The 20821-nt window shown below is 41.2% G+C and overlaps 1 protein-coding gene across 1 annotated transcript; it reads left to right on the forward strand.

The window, feature by feature from the left end:
* Positions 1-94: 94 nt before the first annotated feature.
* LOC109425944 (3'-5' RNA helicase YTHDC2) lies at positions 95-20518 on the forward strand. The gene is made up of 7 exons (XM_019701349.3): positions 95-283; positions 380-582; positions 9559-10713; positions 10781-11946; positions 18393-19517; positions 19581-19723; positions 19789-20518. Exons 2-7 carry the CDS (start codon positions 387-389, stop codon positions 19892-19894), a joined length of 3891 nt encoding a protein of 1296 aa, XP_019556894.3. The 5' UTR covers positions 95-283; positions 380-386; the 3' UTR covers positions 19895-20518.
* Positions 20519-20821: the final 303 nt, after the last annotated feature.

Consider the following 20821-nt stretch of genomic DNA (forward strand, 5'->3'; position numbering starts at 1 on the left):
TGTGCCATTTCTACAAACCTTGCATTTTGTGAGTGTCTCGTGTCGTTGCGTCCGTCGTGTGCAGCGAGTGCCTTCAGCTTCAGCATCAGCTTTGCTTGCTTGAGTCGAGTCGAGTCTGTCCAACACACTTGACAGTCGAGCGAAAAATTTGGTGGGCTCTCCTTCGAAAAGGTGCAAAAATCGTCATCTGCGTATCGAATGGTCAATTTTACCACCGTTTTCATCCTGGATCAGGATAGTTTCTAGCACATTATCTGCTGCCCCGTTTCCGCCACCAGCCGAGGTAAGTTTTTGCGATGGAAACCATCGGGATCGCATGGAAAATTGATCAAATATTTTTGCTTTCTGCGAACTCGGGGGAAAAAATAAACGAAAACAGCTCCAACATGGCCGGCCGAGGAAAAACCAACATAAACATTGAGGAGGATGTTCGCATCGCCATTCACTACATGATCGACAAGTTCGTCCAGGACGAGAAGCTGAACGAGTTTGACTTTCCGGCTTCGTTCACTCGGGAGCACCGGGCCTACATCCACGATTACGTCAAAAACAAATCGCTCAAGTCCAGGTCCCATGGGAAAGGTGAGTGAACTTCCTTTTGCCACTGTCTATGCTGCCCACCCAGTTTGATTGAGTATACGGTTTGTGCAATGAAATCGCTTGAATGCTACGGGGCAAAAGTTTTATGCTGCCACTGTTTCTGTTTTGCGAAAATCTGTGATGATGGCTTTTGCCTTTGAATAATTGATGTTTTGTTATTTCTCTTTAGCTACTGTCTTGATTTATTTGAACAAAAGATATTTTGCACAGTATTGTTCGATGTACAGGTGTTTTTCGATGTGAGGAATACTTTGATTTTCAGTCTGTATAGCAGAAATTCAAAGGAATAAAAACAAACCAATGATTTTTGAAATTAAAAATTGTTTAATGTTCGATGTTTGTTATCACCGAAAAAGTAATCCCATGTTGGTTTTCATTATATGATAAACTTATTATATATTAACAACTACAGGTAAATATGCTCAATTATTGTCAACACGGCTCGCAATTTTCAGTGTTGAGGAATTCTTCCAATTCTACGGATTCTTTCAGGAAATGCTCCAGAGATCCCTACAGGAATTCATGCAGGCATCCCTTCAGTAATTCTTCTTGGTATTACTACTGAATTTTCTGTGGAAGATTCCTTCAAGAATTTTTCTTGATACCATTTTATTGAATCTTCTTGGAAATCCAACAGGATTTCCTCTTACGTTTCCTTCAGAAATTCCATCTGGGATTCTCTCGAGATTTTCAGCTGGGATTTCTGATAAGATCATATTATCATTTTTTGGGATTATTTTAGAAAACTTTCCTGGAATTCTATCTCGCAATCCAGCTAGGATTACTTTCAAAGTTTCCCCCGGGATTGTTTTGGGAACTCAGCCTAGGTTTCTTCGGAAATTCCAACCGACAGGGTGTCTACTACCTTGAGAAACTTGGAAAATCGGGAATCTGTGGGGTATGAACAAAGCTGAGTAGCATTTCCCATGCATGTATTTCCCCTAGCAAGAATCAGTGACAGCCAGCACCATGACGGGGTCGTCGTCAGTGTGATGCTGCCTCATTGACGAGTGCACTGTTGGCGGAGCAAGTTGCCATCACCGTGAGGTTCCGTATTATGCCAAGTGATTCTACTGCAGTTTGCTATGATGGCTGGGAACGGATTGTTCCTGGGAGTTGCCCGGCATTCACATTGGCGATCCTGCCAGGAGTGCATCATAATCAATAACAAGTTAATCATAAAATAGGTAGAATCACTTGGCATAAAAACAGTGAGAGAAAACAAATCGTTTTGGTGTGTGAAGTGTGTGGTGGTGCTACAAACACAGTGAAGTGGGTGTTGCAATTCTGCGGTTCCTGGAGAAAGCTAGAGCGCGGAAAGTTTTTGTTTTTCCAACCGCGTTCTGTTTTAGCCTTGGTTCTAGCACAAACACATGAACGAAGGCGCGGTGACGTGGTTGATTTTTGTTGTCGACTGGTAGCACGCTGTGGATAGGTGGTCGGTCGATGATTGCATGCATGTTTCTTCATGTTCTTGCTCGGCATGGATGGTCGCGCTTTCGTTGATTCCTCGGATCGTACATGCTCGTGTTGTCGCTCGGTTGAACGGTAAATGCAAACAGGTTGATGTGCATGATGGTAGAGGTGTTTGGCTATTGTGAATGTTGCCGTAAAATACTCGCGGCATTGGTTGGTTGGGTTGGTTTTTTGCTCGGGTTTTTTTGGTTGGGCAAATTAATGGCGTGTCGAACCGCCGAAAATTTTTCTGCATAAGGAAAATGCAGGGACGTGTAATGAAAACCGTCCAAGGAAACGGCATTTTTTGGATAACCGCCGAAAATTATTCTGCATAAAGAAAATGCAGGGACGTGTAGTGAAAACCGTCCAAGGTAAAGGCGTCGTTGGATAACCGCCGACAATTTTTCTGCATAAAGAAAATGCAGGGACGTGTAATGAAAACCGTCCAAGGAAACGGCATTTTTTGGATAACCGCCGAAAATTATTCTGCATAAAGAAAATGCAGGGACGTGTAGTGAAAACCGTCCAAGGTAAAGGCGTTGTTGGATAACCGCCGACAATTTTTCTGCATAAGGAAAATGCAGGGACGTGTAGTGAAAACCGTCCAAGGTAAAGGCGTCGTTGGATAACCGCCGACAATTTTTCTGCATAAGGAAAATGCAGGGACGTGTAATGAAAACCGTCCAAGGAAACGGCATTTTTGGATAACCGCCGAAAATTATTCTGCATAAAGAAAATGCAGGGACGTGTAGTGAAAACCGTCCAAGGTAAAGGCGTTGTTGGATAACCGCCGAAATTTTTTTCTGCATAAGGAAAATGCAGGGACGTGTAATAAAAACCGTCCAAGGAAACGGCATTTTTGGATAACCGCCGAAAATTATTCTGCATAAAGGAAATGCAGGGACGTGTAGTGAAAACCGTCCAAGATAAAGGCGTTGTTGGATAACCGCCGAAAATTTTTCTGCATAAGGAAAATACAGGGACGTGAAATGAAATCCGTCCAAGGAAATGGCGTTATTGAAAAACTGCCGAAAATTGGCTTCTTAAACGGTGTTGAGATAATTCAATATTCTGAATCTGCATGCAAAACTGAGCCGAAATCCAAATTTGCATGAATTTTGGTGCCCGGGAACCTATTTTAAAATCAATTTGAAGTTTGTATGGGAGCGATTTGTCGAATCACCCCTCGTCGCATTTTGTACTGGGCGGAGCTGTCAAGCAGTTGCCCAGCTGTCAAAAGGTGATTTCAAAAAATCTCTTTAAAATTGATTTTGGGTACCAAAATGAAGCTCAAAAAATCTGAAAAAAATCACAGTGGCTCAGAAAAAGGTGCTCTTTCGAATAAAATAAAAAAAAATCAATACATTTTTCAAAATTTAAAAACCCAATTGTTTGCATCAGGAAAATGCAGCGATGTGTAAAGAAACCCGTCTGAGGAAATGGCGTTGCATGATAACTGCCGAAAGCTGTGCGTGAGGAAAATGCAGGGACGTGTAATGAAAACCGCCCATAAAAATTGCATATCGTAAAACAGTTTAAAATTCAAGTACGCAATGAAAACATATCTACTGAAAATATGTTGTAGAACCTCTTTCGAACTCGTTTGGTAGAATCTATTTTCGTATAATGAAGGATATTTGTGTGTTATATATGGTCCATCTGTACCATCACATTGAAGCATTGAAAGTGGAGTTGTATGATATACGGAATCTTTAGTCTGATAAATATCAAATTCGTTAATCTCTTGTTTTTTTTCTTTTTTTTTTTACAAATAATTCTTACAAAATATGTTCGTTTTCGTTGAATGCGTCGAATTTTCGCAATCGTGAATAACGATTGATTTGAGTGAGAGAAAAACAGGGCCGGATACATAACGAGACGTGCGCTTGAAGGAGAGAAGACGCATCACCCAACTGCGTGTGTTGTAGTTATTTTTATTGGAGCTCGGCAAAACCCCATAGATGATCGGTTAGCATTGCAAGTTATCAATCAAATGATATAGGTTCGATATTAACAAAAGTGCGTTTACTAAACAAAAAGTAAATGTGGCCATTCGTCTTAATTCTTGTATCTTGAAGTGTATTGACCGTCCAGTTCCAAACTGTTCACGACCATTTGAAACAGTCGACGTTTCAAACGGTCGGTGAACGGTTGCTGACGGATTTGACAGCAAAAATGAGCGGGAAAGATTTCGCGCGCATACGCGTATTGTCTATCCGGTTGGAATCAAGACCGACATTCAATCTAAAATTGTCATTTTCTTTGTCCACAAGTGTCGCAACTGTTTCGCATCTAGTGCGCTGTGTTGCTGACAGCAACGGGAAGGATGCGCGCTACCTTTGACATGATTGAAAAACGTCGCGAGTTGGGTCGCGTCGCGACTTGATTGCGCGAAGTCCGGTTTGGTGGCGGCCCGACAATATTTAAAAACATTCAATTGGTGAAACAAGGACAGCTGACCGGGCGCCAACTGATTCCTTGATCAGCTGTTGCCGGCAGCCAAGCCGCCAGCTTTTTGGCGCGGACGTCAGGGGTGTTCAGATGCAATGTTTATCAATTAATAAATTTATGAGGATATTTTTTTCCGCGATAAATGTTTTGCATTTTCTAAAATAAGGTGTAATAAAGGCAATTTACATAAGAACCAAGATAATTACCTATGTTTGAAGTTCTTGAAGACCTGAATGTTTGGAATAATGATGTGCTCGAAACTAACGAGCCTGGATAAAACAAAGAGGAGAAACGTCAAAATTGGAACAGTCGATCTAGTGTCATCCCCATAGTTCCAATCGAGCAGGAGACCTGTCAAAACGACAAGGATTCTCCACTTTGGTATACTCGAGACACTTTACTCGAAACCAATTTGCTGATTGATCGATTTCTATAGAATACATCGAGAACCCCCTCGATATTCGACGACTGTTCTGAACAGTTTCACAAACAGTCGGGATAATCCAACTTTGAACTGAATACACAATATCTTGTTGCATTGGTCTAGGGGCAAGACACTGTGCAAACGAAAGCAACTCTGAGAAATTCTGAGTTACTCCTTTTATCGATGATCGACGAAATTTGTTGAAAGACATCGCTAAAACTGCAATTTTCATTCAGCACACGCAACACTTTGGCAGTTTGACATTGGTGCCAGATCACACTTTGGCATAAATGGGAGAAATTCTGAGGAACTGTGAGGAATTCTCAGCAACACCTCGAGCACAGATTTGCTCTCGTTAGATCTGTCTCGCCCCTAGGCATTGGTGCCATAAGGATGAAGAGAACGAAATTGAGGGTTTGAGCGTAAAAATAACAAGCCTGCTAGTAAGAAAACTTTTTTTTTCGGAGAAGAGGGAGAATGTGGGGTATGAACAAAGCTGAGTAGCATTTCCCATGCGTGTATTTCCCCTAGCAAGAATCAGTGACAGCCAGCACCATGACGGGGTCGTCGTCAGTGTGATGCTGCCTCATTGACGAGTGCACTGTTGGCGGAGCAAGTTGCCATCACCGTGAGGTTCCGTATTATGCCAAGTGATTCTACTGCAGTTTGCTAAGATGGCTGGGAACGGATTGTTCCTGGGAGTTGCCCGGCATTCACAGAATCCTCTGTGATATTTTATTTAAAGCTTAGTTTCTTGTTGCCAAGTAGAGCGCTCAAGTAAAATTCCACCTTTTCCCGCAAGTAATTTTGACAACTGATCCAGTATGGGGAGTGTGGTGATATCCTGCGGAGACCATAGGCTGACATGAGGGGAAGTATTCGAGTATCGGTGTTGAAGTTTCGAAGTCCTGAATCAAGAGTTCTATCTACATGAAGGTTACAACCATTTTATAAAAGTAAATATTGAACCCCGACACCCCTAAACTTCACAGGGAATAATAAAGCCTGTATCCGCAATAATCGGGACACAGAAGTACGTCAGAAGCTCTGTAATGAATCGGTAAAATTGGCCAAATAATTGACTGAGAACTCTTTGTTGTATGCTTATTATTTGTGCCAAATTTCATAAAAATCGATGCATTACTTTTAACTGTGGATGAAAAGCAAACAGGCGTGGTTTTAAGCATTTTGTACAATCATGACCAATTTTCATTCGCATACTAAATGTTTCTTTTACGCTACAGTTCAAAGTTCTGTGATGATAATTATGAAATTTCGTTAGCAGTTATGATACTTATAGAGACACTTTCTTGCAAAATTTCATCAACTTTGATAGATTGGCTTGAAAGCTACTGGTGTTGATAGGGGTGAGTGTTTTGAAAATTTTTCGTGTTTTTCATGTGCGATTTTTGCCTATCCATAACTTTTGAATTTCTCAGCCAATTTTCATGAAATTTTCACAGAATCTAGTTGATTATGTGTATATTATGCCTGCAAAATTTGGTGTTTATTGGTATAGTACTTTCAATAGTACAATTGAAACAATGAAGGGTGCTGATTAATTGCTGTCTGAGGGGCTAAAATCACGTTCAGTCCCAATACATGTTTCGACAATAAAATTGTTGATTGTGCATCGATTTTTTTTTGAAATTTTGCCTTTGCAAAAAATGTAGATAGAGAGGTTTGTGTTCAAAATTTCAGCCATTTCCTTTGTCAAATTCAAAAGTTACAGCGCTGACAAGCAAAACTAGGGACTGTACAAAATTCAATGGCGCACATTTTACTCTTTCGTTGCTACAACAAAAAGTACTGCACCGATTCACATGAAATTTTGTATGTGAAATGAACACATCTTAAGATGTTATTAGACAAAATTTGAGCAATTTTAATGTATCTATTGCAGAGTTACAGCTGCATTTCTGTGTCCCGATTATTGCGGATACAGGCTTTAGCACGAATTATTTTTCCGCAAGGGAAAGTGACAGCTCCACTTGATTCGCACGGGAGGCGTTACGAGTGTTACACTTTTTTTCTGAAATCGGAATCATTACTTGACCATTACTTGTCTTATCTCTATGCACAGTACGTACGAAGTGGAAACTAGCCATAACTGGGAAAAACATGGAACTCAGGGAATTTCTTGAATACTCAGGAAAATTTGGCACGGATGAAAAATAATACATTGGCCGTATTAATAAAAAAACGGCAAATTTTACTGCTTGAAGATCCATAAAGATTACGGAATTGTATAGGAACACAAATGAATTGTAATAGGAACACAAGTAGGGATCTCAGACCTAGACATATCCAGCAAGCCAACGATTCCGATAAGATATTGCAAATTCCATGTGGACGTGGATGAACCTGGAAGTTAAAATTCTTCTAAAAATTCTGCTACAAGGATTATTCCAGATATTCCGCCAGGGTTCCTTCCCCAAACTGGTTTAGAGAAAACTCTTTGAGAAGTCCTGGGAGGCAGGACTTTTCAAAAATCATCCATATTTTTCGCGTATTTTTCTTTGTATTCCTTTTTGAATTTTTCCCGGAGATACCGTCAAGGCGCCATTCACCGTGGGGGCTCCATTCACCGTGTGCCTTCGAATATTTTTTCATTATTTCCATATTATAATTGAATGATATGACAATTTCCCTTCAATTTCACCAATACAATGTTGTATTGGTGAAATTGAAGGGAAATTGTCATATCATTTAATCATAATATGGAAATAATGAATAAATATTCGAAGGCACACGGTGAATGGAGCCCTCACGGTGAATGGCGCCTTGACGGTACTTCCGAATTCCTTTCCACCTATTTTTTTTTATTGTTCCCAGAGTGCCTCGTAGAATTTTTACCAAGATTTATCCCGACTTCTCTATAAGAATTTCTCGCGGCATAACTCGTAGACATTGTTGCGGAATTTCTCTCGAAATTCCTCTTACGTGTAATTTCTTCCGTGTAATTTCTTCCTGTAATTTCTTCAAGATTTTTCTGTGAGCTTTCTTCTATGGTTCCTACTAGGGTTTTCTACTGGAGTTTCAGTTGGTATATATCTCTAAGGTTAAGGTTCTCGTTTAATTTATTTTGAAGTTTCACCTGAGATTTCCCTGGGCAAAGGCACAACCATGTGATCAGCTTTTAAATCAGCAATAACATAAAAAAAAAGTTTCACCTGAGATTTCTCCTGGAACTTCTCTCAGAAGATTCTTTCCGGTTTTGGTCCTGGGATGCCTGGAGTTTTTCTGAATTTACCCTAGATTTTCTCCTAAGATTTTTTCCCGGAGTGTCTTCTGGAAGCTATTGCTGATATCTCGTGGTTTGTTTTAGAGCCAGGCATTTCTTCATAGTTGTACCGGATTTCTTGCAGTGATCCACCTAAGTTTTTTTACTGATTTTCTCAGGATTATTCCCGGAATGTTTACCGGAAAATTTCCCGAGATTCTGAATGGTCCTTTTAGTATTTCTTTTATAGGTACTCCCAGAGTTCTTACAAAGTTTTCCTCAGAATATCTCATGGTTAAATTTACGAAATTTCCTGTAAGAAATTTTGTGGAATCTTGCGAGAAACTCCGCAGCGTCTTATTTTAGAAATTTCGACAGGAACTTAAAAAAAACTTGGGGAAAAATGAGAGATCTTGGAAAAAAGTTCCAAGAGTAATCCCGAGAGGAAATATTAAAAGCGTATCATATTTAAAAAAAAAAATTGAGCACATATTTTGTGAATAACTTACCTATAACTCTTCTTCTGCAGATGGCCATATAGGCCTCTAGCGTGGTTCAAAAAATCGTTTTTGCTCCACACCGCTTATTCGATTCCTAGCTTGATTATATGCCTTCTCCCAAAATTTGAGCTCATTTGGTTGAAAATTGTGACTGCACAAGCCCTTCAATGTTTGTATGGGAATTACTATGGGAAAACGATGTTTTTCATTCAATAGATCGTAGCATTTCCCCAAGTGCCCTAGAGGGTTAGTTGGTACTTCTAGGCTACTTTATCAACTACAACTTTGCCGAAGACCGCATTTAAATCGGACGCCTCAATAATTAGTTACCGATTTTTATCCACAATCGAAATCTTTACTCATGATGGTTAAACTATTTAGTAGGTAAACTTTAGTAGGTTAACTATTTAGTAGGTAATTCGTAATTCTGATAATTTTTCAAGAAATTTTGCTACAGTAAATAAAAATTGATATGTAAAGCTGTGACTACATTTTTGAAATAGCCGTTGCCAACTAAAACAAGTAATTTTTTTGAAAAAATCTAATAGGAAACTGTTTTAAAGGAAAATCAAGTCAATAATACAGCAAAATTTCTTTCGTTGATGAATCCTTTTTATTTCTTAAATGATTGCTGTCCACGTGGACATTTGGCAGACCCCTACCCCCTTCCCTATGGACAAGCATGGACATTTCTCAAACCCCCTCCCACCTCTAAGTTGTCCACGTGGTATATGGACGGCCCCATACAAACTTTGAAGGGCTTGTGCAGTCTCAATTTTCATCCAAATGAGCTCAAATTTTGGGAGAAAGCATATAATCTGGCTAGGAATCGAATAAGCGGTGTGGAGCAAAAACATTTTTTTGAACCACGCTATTATACACATTTCGACCTCTTTTTTCAGGCAACCAACGCTACCTGACGATCTACAAATCGAACATCCTATCGCTAATCCACGACGATGCAAGCCTGGACATCAGTGAGAATTCGCAGAAGACGATTGAAATGATACTCCAGAAGCAGGGCCCCTTCCAAAAGGAACTGGCAGACTCCTACGCGCGGCGCAAGTTGTATCCCACCCTGACATCCTACAGTCTGAACCTGGGATCGCCGAACAATTCCGTCAAATGCATCCCGCCACCGACAAATTCCAGCATGCAAATCATCCAGGAGCGGCTTCGGCTGCCGATTGCTCCCTACAGAGACGCCATTCTGAACTGCTTGGCGCAGAATCAGGTAATGATCATTTCGGGTAGCACCGGTTCCGGCAAGACTACCCAAATTCCACAGTTCATTCTCGAGTCTGCCACCCAACAAGGCGAAGTCTGCAGGATCATTTGTACTCAACCACGACGACTGTCGGCGATCACCGTAGCTGATCGAGTCAGTTACGAGCGGAATGAACAACTTGGACAGACAATTGGCTACCAGATTCGACTGGAAAGTCGACTGAGCCCGATCACCAACCTTATTTTCTGCACAAACGGTGTTCTACTTCGATGTCTAATGGGCAAGAATTCCACCAGTATTCTGAACGACGTGACCCACATCATCGTGGACGAAGTTCATGAACGCGATCAGTATTCGGACTTTTTGCTGATCTCGCTGAAGGAGAAAGTCCTGCAGCACACGAACATCAAAGTTATCCTCATGTCTGCCACCATCGAATCCAATACATTTTCGCGCTACTTCAACAACTGTCCACTGATCGAAATCCCCGGAAGACTGTTCCCCATCGAGAGCTACTTCCTGGAGGATGTGCTGTACCGAATCGATCGCTACAACGCCAAGATCGACGAAGTCAAACGACAGTTCAAAAGCACACCTGACTTTGCCCGAGCGCTGGCGCAAAATCCGCACCGGACGGAGCTGGTCAACACGGCAAACATGGACGACGAGACGATTCTGCTGATGAACGACATCCTCGAGTTGTGCTGGATCGAGAACAATCCGGATGATTTCAATCACTTTTTCTATCTGGTTGAGGACGAAAACAATCCGATCAATTTCCAGCATACCGAAACGAAGATGACGGCGCTTATGATCGCCGCGGCAAAAGGTTTGTTCTCTCTGTGGGGTAATTTTCGGAGGTGTCCGACTAATGTTTTGAATGATTCTTCTTGCAGGATACACGAATGTGGTGAAACGTCTGATAGACATGGGAGCGGATCCGATGATCAGAGGCAAGCACAATTTTACTGCGCTGGATTGGTCCGTCAGCATCAATGGTTACAACGCGTGTTCGCAGATGTTGGATATGGTCACTCATCCACAGCAACAGCAGGTTCAGCAGCAACTTCAACAGCCGCTTCCTCAGCTGCAAACCCCGCCAAGACAGCTTGCCAAGGTACTTCTCGATGTGTATCACAGCACGGTGAACGACGAGAAAATTGATCACCGCTTGATTCTGGACATCATCAAGTATATCTGCACGAAGCTGGCGCCGGGAGCAATCCTAGTGTTTCTCCCTGGCTACGACGACATTCTAGAGCAGTATGAAATGATCAATTGTGGATTGAGCGGATCGTCGAACTTCCGAATCTACATGCTGCATAGCAATATGCAAACTAACGATCAGAATGCAGTGTTTAAGCCGGTTCCGCCGAACACCAGGAAGATCATCCTTTCCACGAATATCGCAGAAACTTCGATTACCATCGATGATGTGGTGTATGTGATCGATAGTGGAAAAGTGAAACAAAAGCACTACGACTCGGTTACATCGACAACCTCGTTGACGGCGACGTGGATTTCACAAGCATGTGCAACCCAGCGGGCCGGACGAGCCGGTCGAACGAAGCCCGGTGTGTGTTTTCGATTGTTCACACGGCAAAGGTTCGATGCGATGGACAAGTTTACACTGCCGGAGATTCTACGCGTTCCGTTGACGGAGATTTGCCTGCAAACGTCCATCATTGCCAGCCACACATCGATTCTGAACTTCCTGAGCAAAGCCATACAGCCACCGTCTACGATGAGCATCAAACAGAGCATCAAGCTACTGCAGAAGCTAGGCGCACTGGATGACGACGAGAACCTGACGGAACTGGGATTGATTCTGGCGGATCTGCCCGTGGATGCGCGATTAGGAAAGATCTTGTTGTACGGAATCTTTCTGAAGTGCATCGACCCGGTGCTGACGATTGTCAGTGCGCTGAGCGTGAACGATCCGTTCGTGTTGCCCACGACGGCCCTGGATAAGGATAAAGCGGCCAAGTTAAAGCGGGACATGGCAGAGGATTCCTATAGCGATTGTTTGTGCTTGCTGCGGGCGTTCCAGAAGTGGAATGAGGTGAGTTTTTGTTTGACACATAGGGTGAATAAGCGTATTATCGGCAGGTTTGTTCTCTTCGTAATGGGGGGGGGGGGGGGGGGGGAGGTTTGTGGGCCAAATAGCCTAAAATTTGGGCATATAACTCAGCTTGGTTGGGAAGGATCTAATGCCAACTGATTGAATATTTAGAGACTGACCGATAATGACCAGGATCTTTTCGTAATGCTTTTTCTTCTTGGCGCAGCTTCCCCACTGAGGCAAAGCCTGCTTCTCAGCTTAGTGTTATATGAGCATTTCCACAGTTATTAACTGAGAGCTTCCTTTGCAAATGTTTGCAAGTGTATTTCGGGTGGCAGCCAGGCACGAAGATACGCTATGCCCAAGGAATTTGAGGAAATTTCGTTTACGAAAAGTTGCCTGACCGACCGGGAATCGAACCAGTGGCGATCGATATTGCACCTAGGAATCCTTTGGGAATTAGGTGAAGATTGCTTTACCGTTTTCTTTAAAAAATCATTCTTGAAGAATAATTTGTCTTCAAGAATTAGGTAAGTGTTTAATAACACCGCTAGCCATGATGGTCTCCAATAGCGGAAGGTCCGAAAGAGCTTGAAACTATTGAGAAATCATCATGTCTACAGGTCGTAAGCCCTGATAAAGTGTGGAACGTTTTGATGGCTGTGATCCCTGACCATCATGTCAAAACCCAGGGATACCCAAGTGACCATACTGTTAGGGTGTAGGGGTTGCATGTGTGAGGCGCATATATTGACAGGCATTGCTATGGACCGTTAGGGCTGAGTAGGGTCGAAGAATGGATCTACGATTGCTGAATTATACTGAAAAACTCGTGATTCAGCAGTGGTGGCACCGCTTTCCGCTTTTGTTCGGCCTTGGTGGTTTGTGTGGGGTGGTGCGTGTCGGTGTGTGTGTGCTTTGTGCGTGTGGTGCTTACGGCTTCAGCAGGGTGGTTACTTGGGTAGTGTGGGATAATTGGGTTTGGGACTGAGGGGGTCGTCGTTGATAAGGCCGACATCATTGAGTGCTCAGTGTTGGCGGTTGTATTGGTGACGATTTCTTCAGCCTTAAGATCTCATTTATACCACGCACAGATTTTTGGGAAGAGGGAGTACTTTGTAATGCAAGAGAGGGACTTAAACTCTGCGTTACGGGTTGGGCGAGGTCATGCAGATAGACTCAACCCAGGTGACCGTGCGGCTCGGACAGTGATGCATGAATGAGTGCGGTGTGGGTGAGGTGCGCTGCCCTGTGGGTGCAGTTGAGTCCGGGTTGGAGTGGAAAGAGACCCTTCTCTACTCTAGGTCGGGTTCGGTTGTACGGGCGTGGTAGTGTTTGTCTTATTTGTGCCGTGTTGTGCGTGATTTGCGGCTCGAGCTGTGTGGTTACTTGGGAAGTATTGTGCTCTGTAATCTAGATTTTGGTTTTAAGGTGAAGCTAAGGCTGGGCTGTGCCTCGGATTTGTTGGGCGCAGGTCGGGAGAGCTGGTGGCAGTTTGTGCTGGGGGGTTTACTCGATTGGTTATTCACTGATGGTGGCCAGTCGATCGACTTATCGGCGCTGCCTGTCATTTGGTTCTTGGGGTTTGTGCTCTCGAGGTTCGGGGCGTTGCTTCGTTGTATCTTCGCTTTAATACTAATATTCCTTGTTTGATTTAACTGACTGTTTTCTACAGGCGTTTAACTCATTCTATTTCATAGATTGCCAAATTTAAGGGTAATGGTTCAATAGGGTGTTAGCTATCAGAGTGGATTAGAACGAGTTGGCGCCTACAATACACCAACACTGACACACACACTCCAATACTTACACGCACACATGCACCTACAACTAGCTGTAAAAGACCAGTGGGCGGGACAATGGTGCCTACCCAACAGTTGTAGGTGGGGTGTTTGGCTTAGCTACATGACTTGGTCCGGCAAGCCCATAAACATCAATTGGTAGACGTATTGCCTAGTGAAAAGACAACGCAGATGGGCGAAAGCCAGGGGATGCGTTGATAATAGCAGAATAGCAGAATAGCAGAAGAATTAGGTAAGTGTTTAATGCATGGATGTCATTAAGTATTTCTCTAAGCACTCCTTCAGGAATTCTTAGAGTGTTGTCTCCGAGGATGTTTTCAAAAGTACTTCAGAGTACTTCAAAAGATTCTTGCACAGCCTTCATCGAGTGTTTCTCGAAAGATTTGTTTAGGAAGTCCAGCAAAGATTCTGACAACAATGTTTTTAAGGATTCATCTAGAATAGCATCCATAGCATTCTTAAGAAAAAAAAAATACTACAAAAAATTCTGCAATGATTTTTTTGCAACCAGATATTCTACCCATGATCGCATATCAGTCCCATCTTTGCTGGGTTTCCTATTCATATGGGACAATTATGCGATCATAGGCAGTATTGTTCCAAGAAATTACATCGGAATTCCGCTAGATGAAGAGAATTCATTCTAGAATTTCTTCAAACAGTCCTCCATGGTTTCTTTCAGCAGATCCTTCAAATATTCCTTTGATGGTTTTTCCACAGAATTTAAGTATTTCTCCATAGATTATTCAAGGATTTCTCAATTATTCCCGCACATAACTCTTTCAGAGATTTCTCCAAGATTTTTTCTGGCATTTCCGCAAGCATTCATCACTAATGTTATTTAAAGATTTCTTAAGATTTTTGAAGATTTCTTAAGATTTTTTACCAAGGATTCCTTCAAAAATTACTGCAGCGCTTTTTTTCGAAAAAAAAAAGATCTTCAAGGAGTCTCTCTACAGTTTTGCTAAGAGATTCTTTCTAGAATTCCTCCATGAAATTTCCAAAGAATACGTTGGATTTTTTTTAAATCTTGGATTCCTACAGAAGTTCCTCAAAGGAACTTCTGTAAAAGTTCTGTAGGAATTCTTTAGAAAATCCTTCTGGAATTTCTCCAACGAATTCTTTAATATCCATCAACTCTAGGAGTTTCCCCAAGGATTCCTTCCGATTTTTGATAGCGTTCCTCTGGGAACTCTTTTAAAAATTTCTATTGTGATTTTTGATAAGACTCCTTCAAAACTCTTTCAAGAAACCTTTTGAAAAATCTATCAAACATCTCAGTCAAAAATTTCACCAGGATTTATTAATGATTCATCTAAAAATTCCTCCAAAAAATCGTTTTCATTCGTGCTCACTTCTAACAAAACTACAAAAATAAGAAAGAAAAACAAAAAGCGCTTCATTCCTTTGTTTTGAGTAGGATAAAATTCAAGCGTATCGTAGAGGATATCTATCGAGAATTTTTCAGGAATCGCTTCAAGAACTCCTAAGGGATTTCTTAAATATTTCTAATCTCTTGAAAGTTATCAAAAGTTTCTTTACGAATTTATTCAAGGATTCTACCGAGGATTACATTTGGAATTCTTCCAAGGTTTTATTCAAAATTTTAAAGGCATTCTTTCAAGGAGGCCCTTTAAAATTCATCAGGATTTTTCCAATTATTTCTTTAGTAGTTCATCCAACAAATCATCTTCCGATTTCTCCAAAGATTCGTTCAGAATTTATTGAAGTATTCTCTTAGAATTTCCTAAATTGATTTCATTCATTCGTTCTTAACCTTTCAGTAAGAGCGCCTGTTTGAGCCTAAAACTACACTGCGCTCGCGTTGACGAGCGAGGTTTTTTTGGTAGTGTTGCACTTTTTACAACGGCGCGCGTCCTGAAGGGTTTAACTGATTTTCCCACGTATTTTACAAATAATTTTGCACAAAAAATCATTCTGGAATTCTTTTATGCAAGGATTTTTTCATGTATTTATTGCAAGATTTTTCGAAGGTTCTTACACAAATTCCTCCAGAGGATGCTTTGGGTGTTTTTGCTAGAAATGATTAAGAAGTTCATCGAATAAGGCTTTCAAGGATTTAGGAAATCCTCCTTCAGATATTCAAATGAAACAATATCAGAATTCTTTCAAGAATTCTCACAGAACTTCCTCCAAGAAATTCTATTGAAATTCCTAAAACATTTTTAGGAATTGCTTTATTGATTTTTTTTTTATTTCGCAAGAGTGTATCTCAGAAAACTTCAAAAGTAATATCAGACGGAATCCCGTGAGGAATTATCAAAGGAAATTTCTTGAGGAATTACCAAAGGAATTTTCTGAGGAATTACCGGAGAAGTTTTCAAAAAATTGCCACTCAAATTTACAAACGAATTGACTAAGGATTTTTTAAAGTACCTGTCGAATGAATTTCTAAAAAGGAACTATTGAAAGAATTACAAAAGTAATTATCAGGTATAGTAGCGAAGGGGCTGCCGATGAAATTTTCAATGAAATGGCTGAAATTCCGTAGGAGTTGCCTGATAAATTTCACAGCAGCTACCCAAAGAATTCTGAAAAGTAATGATTTTCAAAAATAATATCCTAAATCAATTCCAAATATTATTGCCAAGAAATTTCCAAAAGAGTTATTGAAGCGAATTCCGAAGGAATTGCGGAAATAGTTTTCAAATGTCCAAAAAAAAACCCTCCAGAAAATAATCTTACAGGAATTCTCGAATCAAATCCAATGAAAATTTCTAAAGGGATTTCCAAAGAATTTCCCGAAAAAACTCCGCAAAAGGTAATTTGAAAGATTTTGTCAGGTAGCCCATAGGAAATTCGCCGAATGAATTGCCAAATGAATTAACCAATCAATTCCCGTAGGAATTGGCAAAGAAGCTTCCAGAAGAGTGTTGAAGTTACTCTCAAAGTAATTAATTACCAGAGGATTTTTCAATCCAATTGTAAAAAAAAACAGCGAAAAGTTGCAGACGAAATTTCCAAAGAAATTTCCGTAGAAATCAAAATGAAGAAGTTCGCAAAGCATTATTAAAGAAGTTTCAAAAGGAGTTGCCTAACAATTTCTCAAAAAAAAATTGCCGCAGCAATTTTCAATGAGACTTCTAACGGAGATCCTAAAAAAACTTGACATTTTTTACCAAAGCAATAGCGAACTAAATTTTCGGCACAATAGCTGAGACAGTTTCCAAAAGAATGGGGCACGTTCGGTGTAGTACTAGATTTGTAGTAATGAGATGAATTTTAGTATGGTGAGAAGGTCAGTTCTCTGTTTCTGCAATGAAATGGTACAAAAAGCGTGGGTATTATGATTCCTTGCCTAATTTGATGCTGTTTGAGCAAAACTTTGGATAACTATGTTGTTTATGTTGCAAGAAATGGAAAAAAAAAACAACAACATTGTTGCCCAAAGTTTTGCTCAAACAGCATCAAATTAGGCAAAGAATCATAATACCCACGTTTTTTGCACCATTTTATTGCAGAAACGGAGAATTGACCTTCTCACCATACTAAAATTCAGCTCATTACAACAAATCTAGTACTTCACCGATCTGGCCTATTGTCTAAGAAATTAAAAAAAAATAATGCAGAATGAAATCAGAAAAAAAATGTTTAAGGGATTCTCAAAGGAATTTCCGAAGAAAATTTTCAGGGTAATTGCTGAAGAGATTAAAATATTTCTTAACGAGTTGCTGCACGTATTTCCAAAGTACCTAATTACTGAAAAAATATCCAAAAGAAATTTCCGAAGAAATAGTTTAGAAATTCTAATAAAAAAAAGGAAAAATTCCTTCAAGAGTTCTCACAAAAATTCCTCCAAGAAATTATACATACTGGGAATCTTTCAATGAATCCTTCAGGTATTCTTCCAAGGTTTCTATTATGATTTTTTCTATTGATACCTTTAAATATTTCTTTGGCGATAACACTAGTATCGTCCGTATTCCCATCATGAAACTTCCTAATATGTTTCTTACGATTTCATCAAGTATTTGTTTCAAGATTTTCTTCGAAAGTTGCTACAGCGATTGTTTCAGGAACTCCTCCATGCGTTTCTTCCACTAAACCCGGTCTTGGGCCAATTGCTTCTAGTCAGGGAGACTATAAAGGGCTATTCCCATTACACCGGGCCGGGACCGTGCCGGGCCCCGGCCGTACCCCGGTCATCGATTTCTTACATGCGATTACTATGGCGTGTTTCACATCACACCGTGCCGGGGCTCGGTCGGGCCCCGGCCGGGCTAGTGAGAAGCACGTCATAGATATCGTTAGAAAGAAATCGATGACCGGGGCACTGCCGGGGCCCGGCACGGTCCCGGCCCGGTAAAGTAAGAAGACCGCTTAAGTGTTCCTAGGTCTTCTAGGTACAATAGCAGACAGTCATCGTATGTGCAGTCTGCCACGGAGTCGTCGGCCTCTTCCTGGTTATCTTTTACTGCATAATGTCTTCATCCGTTGTTTTTGGGTATTCGTGTGCCATGACCAGCCCAATGCAGCCTGCCGTATTTTATTAGCTTGACAGTACCCATCGCTTTATACACTTGATATAACTCGTAATTCATGCGGCGCTGTTAGATGCCGTTTTCTTCTTTACTTAACATTTCTATTGCGTAATTTGTTTAAAGCACTATTCCTCTGTTTCAGCTAAAACCATCGATGAAGGAGCGCCAGTTTTGTAATCGTTTCTTCCTGAATTCGGGTACGATGGATACCATCGGAAGCCTGCGAAGTAAGATTCTCGGCCATTTGCGGTCGGTGGGTTTGGTCAAAAGCTACGGAGCCGGTAACATTCAAGATCTGAACCAGAACTCAGACAACTGGGCCGTGGTGAAGGCGTGCCTGGTGGCCGGTTTGTATCCGAACATCTGTCGCGTGGACAAAGAAAATGCCACGATTAAGACAAGGATCGACAAGAAGATCAGTCCACATCCTAGCTCGGTGATCAGAGACAAATCTCTGAAGAAGAACAAGGAAAGCATCCTATCGCTTCCATCGGAGTGGATCATCTTCGAGGAGAAAACGAGAGCGGGAATTCACTGCCTGATCAAGTGCAATACTGTAGTAGCGCCAGTGACGATCGCGCTCTTTTGCGGTCCGCTGTTCTTAAACGAAGAGGAATCGCTTATCTCGTGGAAGGATCTGGATGAATCGAATTCGGACTACGACGAGCATGACATGTCCGACAAGAGCAAGCTGATCGTGGACGATTGGATTAACTTTGCTGTGGACAGCAACTTCGGTACCTCGGTGTTTCATTTTCGACACAAGCTGAGTGCGCTCTTCCTCAAGTTCATCAGCCACCCGAGATCATATCAGCCGAACGCGAACGACTTGTACCTGTTGAACACGGTGGCCCAGCTGCTGAAAGATGAAGACCGTCATCTCGGATTCGCCGGCCACAGCAACATTGGCCAGAAGCCTCGACCTGTGATACAGAACCACCTGAATGTGAACGGTGGCGTCGGAAATGCTTTCAATTTCTCGGCGAACGATTTCAAGCTGGCTGCCAGCAGTCACAACAACAGCAACAATGGCAATGGAAACAGCAGCCACAACAATAGCAGCAACAACAAACATCAGAATAGGCACCAGCAGCAGCATCATCACGGGAACAAGCAGCAAAATAACAACAACAGGAAGGGGGAACCCAAAGTCCGATACTTTATCGTGCATGCGACGTCCATAATGCAGATCCAGCTGGTGGCCGAGAGTCCAGATGGATGGAGTTTCACGCCATCGTTGCAACCGAAACTTATCAAACTACTTAAGGTATGCCGGAGTTTGATTCGGTTTCGAATAACATTTTCTAATGACCATCTTTCTTTCCCTTAGAAACAACCAAATCTCAGCATCATCCTGTTTTTCCACATATCACAGAGCAAATGCTTCTACGGAGCAGGTCGGCTGACGATGGTTGCCAATCGGACCCATCTGAATCTATTTTCCAAGAACACGGTCTCATTTGAAACGCTAAGGTAAATTGTGCTTGGGTCTCTTGGTTGGAACAACAATCATTCATTAAACATTGTCTCTCTTTCAGTACCTTCGAGAAAAGTTTTATGCGGGGCAGAGTGCTGGAAGAGTACCTCGATGGAGAGGAACTGTCGCCCTCGAGTGGACACGAGCTGATGGAATTCTTCAAGTAGATCTTGAAGCGTCTCGTTCTCTATCTTCGAACACCCGTAACCCGTATAGCTAATACACAAAGAAAAAAAAACAAAGGTTGCAATGATATTCAAATTTCAACACTGTAACATAAAGTAATTTTATCACAAATGGTATGGTAAAACAAGGTAAAACATTTTCTCATTCGAACCAGAATACAAAGTTATAAACTATAACAAAGTAATAGAGACATATGGGTAATAATGAGTAACCCCAATAGCATTCAGCGATTGTTAGAACGCGGAATTCATACGTGTGAACGTACGCGCCACACGGCTCTCTCTCTCTATGATTATCTTGTTTGGATTATTGTATCTCAAGACACTCGTGTGAAGAAACGAAATAACTAAATAATATTAGGTATTCGATTTGAGCCCAAGTAACAAGATACTTACCGTTGAAACAAAACCTTTACAAAACAGCACGCGGATTAATTGCAATTCTTAAACGTGGTGGCAATTGCGGACGATTGCAATCCTCGACAAACCAGAATACAAAGAAAAAACTGCAAATGTACTGTTTAATTTAAATTAAATTAAATTGTAAAAGTGGAATAAAACTGAAAACTTTTAAAGTTATCAATGTGAAAGAATGACAAGTTAAAATTTTGGTTAGATGTTGTATTGATAGCGAAAGAAATCCCTTCTAAGACACTAAGAAAGCGTCATCATTGAAGCTACAGTAACTGTTTTTTTGTGGAGCAAACAGAACCGAATTCCGGACCTGGCCTTTATCAGGCAGCCATTGTAGAGCCTTCCTAAATGTGGCGAAGTCTTCTGGAATGCATGGAAGAGGCAGTGCGTATTTCTGTCAGGAAAACCACCCGGATTTTTAAAGTTATACTCTTTAATTCAAAAATCTACTAAAACTAATCAATTCCCTTGTTTTACTGCTATATATAATAATAA

This window comes from Aedes albopictus, chromosome 3 (genome assembly GCF_035046485.1).
Source record: "Aedes albopictus strain Foshan chromosome 3, AalbF5, whole genome shotgun sequence".
NCBI classification, from domain to species: domain Eukaryota; kingdom Metazoa; phylum Arthropoda; class Insecta; order Diptera; family Culicidae; genus Aedes; species Aedes albopictus.

Excerpts from the sequence above, each read along its gene's own strand:
- LOC109425944 (XM_019701349.3), top strand. The coding sequence starts at position 387 with ATGGCCGGCCGAGGAAAAACCAACATAAACATTGAGGAGGATGTTCGC. Across the intron at positions 19,518-19,580 it reads AACTTATCAAACTACTTAAG|AAACAACCAAATCTCAGCAT; the intron begins GTATGCCGGAGT and ends TCTTTCCCTTAG. Across the intron at positions 19,724-19,788 it reads GTCTCATTTGAAACGCTAAG|TACCTTCGAGAAAAGTTTTA; the intron begins GTAAATTGTGCT and ends TCTCTCTTTCAG.